The 12,120-nt window shown below is 48.7% G+C and overlaps 1 protein-coding gene across 3 annotated transcripts in view; it reads right to left on the bottom strand.

The window, feature by feature from the left end:
• Positions 1-1,132: 1,132 nt before the first annotated feature.
• LOC119975086 (aldehyde dehydrogenase, dimeric NADP-preferring-like) overlaps positions 1,133-12,120 on the bottom strand; it is a 54,370-nt gene continuing 43,382 nt past the window's right edge. For 2 of the 3 annotated variants that reach the window (XM_038814602.1, XM_038814600.1), the window contains exons 7-11: positions 11,037-11,178; positions 6,946-7,112; positions 4,894-4,993; positions 3,674-3,905; positions 1,133-3,098 (exon numbers count right to left, since the gene is read on the bottom strand). In XM_038814602.1, the coding sequence (XP_038670530.1) occupies positions 3,718-3,905; positions 4,894-4,993; positions 6,946-7,112; positions 11,037-11,178 (597 nt within the window). In that variant the 3' untranslated portion in view covers positions 1,133-3,098; positions 3,674-3,717. Of the gene's footprint in view, positions 3,099-3,669; positions 3,906-4,893; positions 4,994-6,945; positions 7,113-11,036; positions 11,179-12,120 lie in introns of all 3 variants that reach the window. The other variant, XM_038814601.1, reaches the window with a different exon arrangement.

Here is a 12,120-nt window from a genome sequence, read left to right as displayed (position 1 = left end):
GACGATCGCCAGGCTGTGTTCTAGTTAATTAAAGCCTGACATTGGTAAATCACTCGCCTCACGTGCAATCGATGGTGCATCAAGGGATAAACATTGGCCGGGACATCAGCGCTAATACCCCTGCCCTTCTTCCCAAGGGAATCTTGGATCATTTAGATGCACCAGGGAAGGGGGCCATTGGGGAACTCTGTTCAATGACTCGTGTGAGAGGTAGCACTGCCGAGAACGCAGCACTCCCTCAGCACAGCACTGGAGCCAGCAGCCCTGATCTTGCGCTCAGGTCTCTGTGGAGCGGAACTTGAACCTTCTGATACAAGTGACACGTCCTCGCCACCATGTGCAAGGCAGATGCTCAACAATCAGCAATTTTGGACACTAAGGGCAATTTATCATGGCCAATCCACCTAACCTGCACATCTTTGGACTGTGGGAGGAAACCGGAGCGCCCGGAGGAAACCCACGCACACACGGGGAGGATGTGCAGACTCCACACAGACAATGACCCAAGCTGGAATCGAACCTGGGACCCTGGAGCTGTGAAGCGATTGTGCTATCCACAATGCTACCGTGCTGCCCATATTTGGGTTGTGGGGGCGAAACCCACGCAAACACGGGGAGAATGTGCAATCTCCACGCGGACAGTGACCCAGAGCCGGGATCGAACCTGGGACCTTGGCGCCGTGTGGCAGCTTGCCCACTGCGCCACCTTGCTGCCCCCAAATGACATGATTAATACACCACCGTCTCAACCACCACCCCACCCCACCCCACCCCACCCCACCCCGCCCAGCCATTTCCTGACACATGGTGAGTACATTGTACATTTGTTCAGAAACAAGCAGCTCGTTTTTTTGGGGACGATTTGCTGTTTAGAATTTTAAGTCGAAAGGTGAGGAAAGGTTCTCAGGGCCTTTTCCTGCTATGCCATCCGTTCCGGATCACACTGGTCCGGGGAATTGCTCCGCATCCTCTCCACCGAATACTGTGGGACCAGCACTTAAAAATCTGACTGAACCGAGTCAAGATGACCACAATGTGCTTTGGACACATTTCCATATTTGATATGACAGGCCATTCTGCCCATCCCCATTCGGCCATCCAAATTTCACAGTCAATAAAACAAACGTACATGTTTAATTGCATTATTCATTTTTAATACAGAAAAGATACTTGTAACTTTTGTTGGGTTATGTGGAATTTTCAGAAGTACGGGGACAGCGGAAGGAAGCGCAAAAGCAGAAGGAAGGAAGACGTTCTGGCCAAGCACACCACGAGCAAGGCCGTCACCTTGGTTACAAGCTCGTCTCTGAAAACCCCGGGAGAGAGTGATATAGGCTGCAGGTCAGATACAATACGTCCAGGATTAAATTGGGACGACTTAGGCTCGGTATGTGTTGTGGGGTCATTTTGTCGAGGTGTTAAAAAGAAAGAGGGATTTGATCGAGTAGAGAGAAGGAGACTGCATTCTCATCGTGGGGCGAGGGGGTGGGAGGCACTAATCCATGCACAGACCAAGGGTGCATGCTGGTAAGGGTAGAGCCAGGCCACTCTGTGACAAAAAAACCTCAGGACTTCCCAACGTGGTTTACGGCCTGGGGTGCAGCCACAGGAAACACAGCAACCAAATTGCTGCTCATGAGAACAGCGTGTTTTCATGATGTTGATTTGAGGGATAAACATTGGCCGGGACATCAGCGCTAATACCCCTGCCCTTCTTCCCAAGGGAATCTTGGATCTTTTAGATGCACCAGGGAAGGGGGGCCGTTGGGGAACTCTGTTCAATGACTCGTGTGAGAGGTAGCATTGCCGAGAACGCAGCACTCCCTCAGCACAGCACTGGAGCCAGCAGCGCTGATCTTGCGCTCAGGTCTCTGTGGAGCGGAACTTGAACCTTCTGATACAAGTGACACGTCCTCGCCACCATGTGCAAGGCAGATGCTCAACAATCAGCTCCCGGAACACTCCAGCAATGATAAATGGTGTCACTCAGCCTGAAGGATAAATAACTGCAGTCAATAGCTATTTTCTTTTTGCCAGACATGTCTGTTTGATTTGCAGTCACGGACAGAAGCTGCACTAAAGGCAGGAGTTAGCAGGCGGAGAGTTCAAACAGATGCTCCCCGACAGCCATTTGTAGGCCGCAGCCTCCAACGTTGCCCTCTGTGCTGCTTCAGCATTACCTTTGGCACTGTGGTGTTTGGAGTCAGATTCATCCCCGTCAGGAAGATGCAATGAAACTTCCTGGACAAACTACTTCAGGATGCTGGGACCAAGGCCATGAGTATATATTAAAAAAACACTAAATACTGCAGAAGCTGGAAGAGGAGGTGAGATGGCAAGGCAGGAGAGCTGGGATTGAAACGGTGACCTTCCCCCATGGGGGAACATTACCTTCCCCCAACGCCACACTGCTGAGCTCCTCCTCCAGTCGTCACTGCTCGGGCGAGCTGCATACCTCCCTGTCCAGAGATACAGTGCAGTGACCAACAGAGAAGCGCTGCACAGGGAAGGGCCTGGCTGTGGGGTGTAACAGGCACACGCCACTTAGCTGCCATCAACAATGTGGTTCAGCTTGCCCCATATGTGCACAACAATTCTAGTTAATAGTGAGAGGATAGAACATCTTTAAGGCTACCAAACTAGCTAGGAGCAGCCGGCCTTCATAGAGGGAGGGGTGACAGGGAGCATAATTTATTGCAAGCGAATTAGCGATTAGACCGGAGTAAAATTAAAGACCATGGTTCAAAATAGTATCATTGTTAAATCAGATAAAACCCGACATACATCGGATAAAGAGTGCCAAAGAATTAAAGTATGGGAGGCCATTAATCCCATCTCATCAGTGCTGGTGTTAGGTCTTCCACTAGGGTCATCAAATGTGATTTGGAAGTCGGAAGTAGTTAATTCGGGTGTTCAAAATAGAAGAGATTCGGGGTACTTCAGACGCGCAACTTTGGTCACAGATTTTCCCCAGATGTGGATCAACTCCAATTCTCCCCATGAATCCAAGGCTCAGTACATGTCAGCTCCTCGCAGATTTATCAGGTCATCGTAGCGTCGTTGTGTTATTCATCTCCCGTGTGTCTCAAGTATCAAGGCTGGAAGAGAGAGAAAAAAAAAGGCGGAATGCAGAATGAGAATTAAATTTCTTTGACCAAACTCTTGCAAATAGGCGCGGTACACCTCCCCTCCTAGTTGTGCCAGCTTCTCGGGAGGGGTACCCCATTCAAGAGGTCACTCCTTCAGGTCTGAGAGTTCAAGATAGTGATGGTCACACAGGAGCATCAGTAAATCTTAGAATATTCTATCCACAACGAGAGATTGTCACTCTCTCCCACATTCAGGGTTTGTTGGCTGCGGTGCAGGTTATCTGCAGAACCCAGCGCAGCAAACTGCCCAGGATTTTTTGATATAACTAACCGAATCAATGACCTCCACCACCTAGACGGACAAGGCCAGCAGTGGGAACAGTAACCTCAAAAAGGTCACACACCATCCTGACTTGGAATTACAATCATTTGTTCCTTCGCTGTCACTGGGTCAAAATCCTGCAACTCGCTCCCTAACAGCACCGGGGGAATACCTCCAGTGGATGAATGGCAGCCGTTTGAGTCAGGTAACCTGGGATGGTTAATAAATGCTCACATCCAGAGAATAATCAGAACAGACCTACTTTCCATGGCACCCAGTGTTCCCAGTACGACAGTCGGTATCGGGTCACATTGTTACGCATCCTCCACGTTTACTCATCAGCCACAGGGTTCGCTTTTGCTTCGCGTCAGTGGCTGGCGCGTAGCGGATACTGTTCATCTTTTCGAAAGCCAGAGACTTCAGCACGCAAGCCCGGCGGTGGGTGAATGTTTCAAAGCTGAATTTGCCGTGGTACGCCCCAAATCCACTCTTACCTGGGAGCAAAAATCAGAAGAAGAACAACAACACGGGCTGGAATATATAGAATGTCAGCGCATCTTCTGTGGTGCCCTAACATCGAAGGTGGAGCCAAGTCCCTTTTAAGACCACAAAGTTTAGTTGTTAAGTCAACACAGGCTCAGGTCAATGAGAGTTTCATTGTATTTTTTGTTGAAAAAGGGTAAAGCTGGATTAGGTTGGAGGACGTTTTGTAACCAAGCTTACAACCAACCCGGAGGATTTCCAGTAATCACTTGGCTGTATCGGATGATGCAGCTCTGAAGGTCCCCCACATCCCTTTCTCCCAAAGTTAGATGGGCTGAATGGCCTTCCTCAGCTGCACTGATTTTGCGAGCAACTCAGTCCACCGTTTTCAGCCCCCATACAGAAGATGCCTTCTGTAACCAGCATGTCCCACAATTGGGGAAAACATCAAGAACTGGAGTGACGGCAGCTCCGACGGCCCGACCAGACTCACTCCCATCATATTTCCAACTAGAGCATTGTTTATGCCCTCTCAACGTTTTAGACAACGAGGAACAAATTTGAGGAACCAGACTGTCTCACATTTGAGAAAAGGTACAACTTTTTGTGCTTTCTCCTCGACTCTGCTGTCACACAACACTGTCCCATTCAAAAGGGCAATGTAAGCAGAGGACATGGCAGGAGAAATGAAAGCCACGGTTGTAATATAGGAAATACCGCAGCCAATTTGCCCACAGCAAGCTCTCCTGAGGGAGAAATATTGACCAGGACACTGGGGGAAAGCTCCTCTGCTCCCTCTAGAATTAGTGTTCCCCCAATCAATGAAAGAACAAGGCTACTCCCGTACCCCCTGCACTCTAACCATGGCTTCCATATAGGCCCCGGTATTCAGCCATATAATTAATGGTGCCTTTTATCCAAGGATCTTTTTCTCCTCTTCCCAATGTGGCTCATTCCATTCGACCCACCCTGCAGGACAGACAGTCATTGTGGACTCACCTACACCCCCAAACGGCAGTGTGTCAACGGTGTAATGGATCATACAGTCATTGACAGTCACACCACCACTGGAGGTCTCTGCTATCATCTTCTTTGTTAACTGCAGAGAGAGAGAGCGAGAGATAAGTCAGCAATTTATAACATTGAACAATCCCATAACACTGGGCCCCCGGATTCCAGATTTCCATTCGGTGAGTAACTCATCTCCGGATTCGCCAAAGACTATTCACGGTCTACAAGGCACAAAGCAGGAGTGTAATGGAACGCTCTCCACTTGCCTGGATGAGTGTAGCTCCAACAACACTCTAGGTGCTCAACATCGGAGGGATTCGGCTGGTTTTCTGGGTACAAATTAAACATGGGGAAGAGTGAGGTTTTCCCAATCCAGGCGTGGGGACAGGAGAGGAGGCTGGCCGAGTTGCCGGTCAAGGTAGTGGGGGCAAGTTTCAGGTATCTGGGCTAGTTACAAAAGAAGGGGGATTTTAAGAGGTGGGATGTGCTCGCGCTGTCGGGGCGGGTGCAGTCTGTGAAGATGGCGGTTCTCCCAAGGTTCTGATTTGTGTTCCAGAACCTCCTGATCTTTATTCCAAAGGCTTTTTTGGGAGGGTTAATGCGCTGATTTGGGGATTGTGTAGGCGGGTAAAGCCCCACGGGTGAAGAAGATGTTGCTAGAGTGGGGACGAGGGGAGGGCAAGCGGTCTCTGCCAAATTTGATGAATTATTAATGGGCAGCAAATATAGCCATGGTAAGGAACTAGGTAGTGGGGGAGGGGTCGGTATGGGAGCGGATAGAGGCAGCATCTTGTAAAGCAGCAAGCTCAGGGGCACTGTTGACGGCACCTCTGCCATTCTCGCCAGCCAGGTACTCCATAGGTCTGTGGGTGGTGGCGGCCCGGAGGGTGTGGGGCTCATGGGTTCGCTCTGGGTGGACTGGACGCGGGGTTCCGAGGGTGGCCATTGAGCGCTTTGGGGACCTATTCATTGGGGGCAGCCTCTCGAGCTTGGTAGAGGAATACGAGCTGCCCAGCAGGAATGGGACTGTGAGGAAGCAGGAGCCGTCCATTCCCGACCTGCCGCACCCAGGGTTGCAGGTCAAGGTGGTGTCAAGAACAGGGGTTGGTGGGGGCAGAGTCTCGAGATCTACAAACAGCTAATGGACTGGGAGGTGCCCCGAGAGAAGTCAAGCGCAAGTGGGATGAGGAGCTGTGAAGGGAGTTGGAGGTCGGGCTGTGTGCGAGGCTCCGCTTTATTCAGTTCACGGTAGTTATATGACGGTGGCCAGGGCGAGTAGGTTTTTTGAGGGGTAGATGATAGGTGTGCGTGATGTGCGGGTGGGCCTGCGAACAGGTGATGCTCACATCCAATGAATGAATACAAAATAGGTGAATCATCCAAAAGATCTAGGAACAGTTAAAACTTTTAAGACTGAGCCACATAGGGCAGCACAGTGGTGCAGTGGGTTAGCCCTGCTGCCTCACAGTGCGGAGGTCCCAGGTTTGATCCTGGCTCACTGTCCGTGTGGAGTTTGCACATTCTCCCAGTGTTTGCGTGGGTTTCACCCCCACAACCCAAAGATGTGCAAAGTAGGTGGATTGGCCGCACTAAATTGCCCCTTAATTGGAAAAAATGAATTGGGTACACTAAATTTAAACTGAGCCACAGAAGGAGAGATTAGGACAAGCGACCAAAATATTAGTCGTGGACATAAGTTTTAAATAGCATAGCAAGAGGTTCGGCGGGGGGGGGGGGGTTCCTTCACAGAGAGTTCCTTATCTTAGCTGAACTGCTGTAGCACCAGGCCGAGACCAGGTAACTCATCACAGCCGCAGGATTAATCCTAGAGCCTTTTCCTGATCGGACTGTGTTGGCCACTCACTGGATTAATTAGCTTCTCCACTCCCTGGTGCACACACCGTGACAACCGTTAGTTCAAAGAAAGCACTGGAACCAATATACGTCAAATTGTAAAACGGAAGATAGGGGCCAGAGAGTTCAAAGTCTTGGAGACCAACCAACGAAACACAAAGCAGCCACAGAGGCTGCAATCCTCACCTTCTTGTCCCGAGAGAAGATGTAGAGAGCCAGAGGCTTGTCCCGCTTGTTGATGAAGCCAATGGCCTCGTCGGCACTCGCGACCGTGACTATCGGCAGCAATGGCCCAAAGATCTCCTCCTGCATAATCTTGGAGTTGGGATCCACATCGGTCACGATTGTGGGAGCTGAGCAAATATTAACAAGAAGCTCGATTTAGCAATGGGGAAAGGACCATTGATCAACAGAAAAACAACATCACGGATATTCAGGCTGAAGTGCTTCTCAGGCACATCTGTTCCCGGGCTCCCACCAACTCCCCCTGGGTACAGCCAGCGGTTCAGGAACACCCCTCACTTCTCTACAGAAGGAGCTTCTCTCCAGTCAGTGGACTTCATCCAAGGGTCTTAAAATAAATAACTAGTGAGATAGTTAATCCATTGCTTTTAATTTTCCAAAACTGCCTAGATTCGGGGAAGATCCAATTAGACTGGAAGATAGCAAATGTAGCTCCATTATTCAAAAAAAAGGGGGAGCGACAGTAAACCAGAAACTACAGGCCAGTTAGCGTAACCCCATCTGTCAGAGGGTAAATGTTAGAAGCCGTTATAGCAGGGCACTTGGGTAAGCTTACGGTAATCAGGCAGAGTCAACATGGTTTTGTGAAAGCAAAATAATGTTTAACCAACTCAAGAGTTTTTTTTTGAGGAGGAAGTAATATGTGCAGTGGATAAAGAGGAACCAGTAGATATACTGTACTTAGATTTCCAGAGGGCATTTGATAAAGTGCCACATCAAAGCTCATGGTAGAAGGGCTAACATCTTGGCATGGATAGAAGATTGGCTGATGAACAGGAAGCAGACAGTAGGCATAAATGGCTCGTAGTCAGCTTGGCAAGATGTTATAAGTGGTGCGTCATAGGGATCAGTGCTGGGAGCTCAGCTGTTTACAATTTATATAAATGACTTGGAGGAAAGGATTAAAGGGACGGTTGCCAAATTTGCTGATGACACAAAAGGTAGGTAGGAAATGTTGTGAAGAGGACTAAGGGGGCTACAAAAAGATAAAACTAGGTTAAGTGAGTGGACAGCAGGCGGCAGGGGCAGGCGGGATATAAGTTTGAGGATACTATCAGATTACCCATGGTCAGGCAGCACGGTGGCCTAGTGGTTAGCACAACCGCCTCACGGCGCTGAGGTCCAAGGTTCGATCCCGGCTCTGGGTCACTGTCCGTGTGGAGTTTGCACGTTCTCCCCGTGTCTGCGTGGGTTTCGCCCCCACAACCCAAAAATGTGCAGAGTAGGTGGATTGGCCACGTTAAATTGCCCCTTAATTGGAAAAAATAATTGGCTAATCTAAATTTATAAAAAAAAAGAAAAAAAAAGATTACCCATGGTCTTGATAAATGGCAGAACAGGCTCGAGGGGCTGAATGGCCTACTCCTGCTCATTGTTCCTTTCTTCGTATGCCTTCCCATGTCAGAATACTCAGGACTGAGACATTAGCCATATTCTTTGCCACCATATTCATGGAGAAGCCACCAATATAAGTAGAGGGAATAACACATGAGCGTGAAGGGGAGGTTAAAGTTCAGCTTGGCATCAAAGCCAGGTCAGCCTGACTTTAGTTCACAAACACACTATAAATAGAGGAAAGGTCGGGATGGGTAAACTCACAGTCTGACCCACTTACCTCACTGATGCTGGGGCGGAGGGCTAGGGGTGGAGAGGGAGAAAAGAAAGCCAGACCTACGGAGATGGCAGCTCTTCAGAGAGGCACAAGTGATGCAGCTCCAGGGTCTCAGGGTGAGGGGGGTAATCCCTCAAATCAACATCAGAAAAGTTTTTTAAAAAGTTAAATTAAAAAAAAAACTTTACTCCTGCTCCCAATTCATATGTCCATATTAGAACATACAGTGCAGAAGGAGGCCATTTGGCCCATCAAGTCTGCACCAACCCACTTAAGCTCTCACTTCCACCCTATCCCAGTAACCCAATAACCCCTCCTAACTTTTTTGGTCACTAAGGGCAATTTATCACGGCCAATCCATCTAACCTGCACATGTTTGGACTGTGGGAGGAAACCGGAGCACCCGGAGGAAACCCACGCAGACGCGGGGAGAATGTGTAGACTCCGCACAGTGACCCAGCGGGGAATCAAACCTGGGTCCCTGGTGCTGTGAAGCCACAGTGCTATCCACTTGTGCTACCGTGCTGCCCCATATTAAGTGGTCTTTGTGGGGGCTGAGAGTGTACAAATTAGCTGCCACGTTTCCCACATTACAACAGTGACAAAACTTCAAAATAAAATAGAGCAAAATTTCAAAATTCACCAGTGATACCAAACATGGAGCAGAGGGAGTGAGAATGTTGACTGCAACATGATACAGGTGGGCTGACAGAATGGGCAGACAAGTGGCAGATGGTAATTTAAAACTAAGAAGTGGGAGGGGAGGCATTTTGTTTTTGCAAAAATAAGATAGAGAGGCACAATATGGACTCAATAGCAGAGTGTACAGTAACAAAAGGGGCTTCGGGGTTCAGATGCACTGTGGCATGACATATTGAGAGCAATTAGCAAAACTTTTCACGTTAGGGGTTGTAATTAAAGGTATTGATTACAAAGGCAGGGAGGTTATGCTGAACATTTGTGGAGCACAGGATAGGCCTCGACTAGATTCTGGTGTCCAGTTCCGGTCACCACCCTTTTAGGAAGGGTGCAAGGGTCGAGGGAGGGTGTGGGCAAGATTTTCCAGAAAGGGTCCAGGGATTAATTACAGCTGAAAGCTGGACGGGCACCTGAAGGAAATAAATCTGCAGGGCTATAGGGATAGAGTGGGGGAAAAAGGAACGGACTGGATGGATCCATGGGAAGCCAGCATAGAACAAAGAAAATTACAGCACAGGAACAGGCCCTTCGGCCCTCCCAGCCTGTGCCAATCCAGATCCTTTATCTAAACCAGTCACCTATTTTCCAAGGATCTACTTCCCTCTGGTTCCCGCCCATTCACATATCTGTCTAGATACCTCTTAAATGATGCTATCGTGCCCGCCTCTACTACCTCCGCTGGCAAAGCGTTCCAGGCACCCATCACCCTCTGCGTAAAAAACTTTCCACGCACATCTCCCTTAAACTTTCCCACTCTCATCTTGAAATCGTGACCCCTTGTAATTGACACCCCCACTCTTGGGAAAAGCTTGTTGCTATCCACCCTGTCTATACCTCTCAATTTTGTAGACCTCAATCAAGTCCCCCCCTCAACCTCCGTCTTTCCAACGAAAACAATCCTAATCCACTCAACCTTTCCTCATAGCTAGCACCCTCCATACCAGGCAACATCCTGGTGAACCTCCTCTGCACCCTCTCTAAAGCATCCACATCCCTCTGATAATGTGGCGACCAGAACTGCACGCAGTATTCCAAATGTGGCCTAACCAAAGCCCTATACAATTGTAACATGACCTGCCGACTCTTGTACTCAATACCCCATCCGATGAAGGCAAGCATGCTGTATGCCTTCGTGACCACTCTATTGACCTACGTTGCCACCTTCAGGTTACAATGGACCTGAACTCCCAGATCTCTCTGTACATCAATTTTCCCCAGGTCTCTTCCATTGACCGTATAGTCCGCTCTTGAATTGGATCTTCCAAAATGCATCACCTCACATTTGCCTGGATTGAACTCCATCTGCCATTTCTCTGCCCAACTCTCCAATCTATCTATATTTTGCTGTATTCTCCGACAGTGCCCCTCGCTATCTGCAACTCCACCAATCTTAGTATCATCTGCAAACTTGCTAATCAGATCACCTATACCTTTGTCCAGATCATTTATAGGCTAGATAGGCTGAATAGAAGGTCTCCTTCTGTGCGGTTAGTGTCTACGAATTCATTGGCTGTACCGCATTTGGGCTGTCTGGCAGCTGCAAAATGTGCTCTCCAAATACATTTTTTTAAAAAAAAAACAAGAAAAGGGGAAAGTTATGAAGTGTCATCTCTGCTCCAGAAGATAATATTAACCCAGACTGCCTCATGCTGATATTGATGTAAAGGTCACCGTGCAGTTGGGTTAATGGTTACACTTCACCTCCCACAGCCTATACCAGTACCTATGTAAAGATCCTCTTCATTATTTTGGCCACCATACGCCACTTTCGCTCCTTCCAGCAAGGACATCAGTCTCTTAAAATGCCGCTGATTGACGATACGTCCATAGTCCGGGGATTTCTGGGGATCAGCGCCATAGAATTCCTGGAATAGATGGAGCCAGGAACGGTCAGACAGGGAACACTCCGATGGCCATCCTGATGCTACAATATGAGGGGGACAACGTCTAATTGAGAGGACCAGTAATAAAGGAGCGAGACACGGGAGGGCAGCAAAGGATGGGCAGAAGTACAGGCCTTCATCAAAATTAACCCATTGTCAAAATGACATTAATGGTGAGCACACACCATTGTGGGTTTTGTACAAAGTTCTTCCATCCCTCTCAGCATTTTTACAATTTGAATTCCACAAACAAATTCTGGGAATTAGATTGAACAAACAGGGATCAGGAGGATGAAACTGTTGGTTTGTTGTAAAACTCCGATGGGTTCACCAACGTGCTTCACGGGAAGGAAAAATGGACTGCTCCTGGTAGGGGCACTGCCAAAAGATAACAAAGAACAATGGAAACTTATGAATATCAAATCAAAACGTGAAAAGAGGGAGTCAATAAAGAAATCCAAACCCTGCGGTGGCCACTGGGCAGGGAAGACCTCAAGGGTACCCGTAGGCACCGCATTCACCCTCTCCAGCGACACTCAGCCGCAAACATAGCTGCGGAAGGGGGAACGGTCCACTCGGCTGCCTGAACCTGTTAATTGGTTACCATATGACTCTTGAGAGAGAGAGCAAAGGAGAGAGAGAGAGAGATAGAGAGAGCAAAGGAGAGAGAGAGAGCAAAGGAGAGAGAGAGAGCGAGAGCGCGAGCGAGAGAGCAGAGAAAGAAAAGAGAGAGATAGAGCGCGAGAGGAAGAAAAGAGAGAGAGCACGAGAGAAAGAAAAGAGAGAGAGAGCGCGAGAGAAAAAAGGAGAGAAAAGAGAGAGAGAAAGAAAAGGAGGAGAGCGCGCGAGAAGAGAGAGAGAGAAAAAAGAGAGAGAGGAGAGAGAAAAAAGAGAGAGAGGAGAGAGAAAAAAGAGAGAGAGGAG

Source organism: Scyliorhinus canicula, chromosome 12, assembly GCF_902713615.1.
Source record: "Scyliorhinus canicula chromosome 12, sScyCan1.1, whole genome shotgun sequence".
Classification (NCBI taxonomy): Eukaryota; Metazoa; Chordata; class Chondrichthyes; order Carcharhiniformes; family Scyliorhinidae; genus Scyliorhinus; species Scyliorhinus canicula.
The sequence above is the reverse complement of the archived record's forward strand: the minus strand, read 5'-3'. Positions and strand labels throughout refer to the sequence as shown.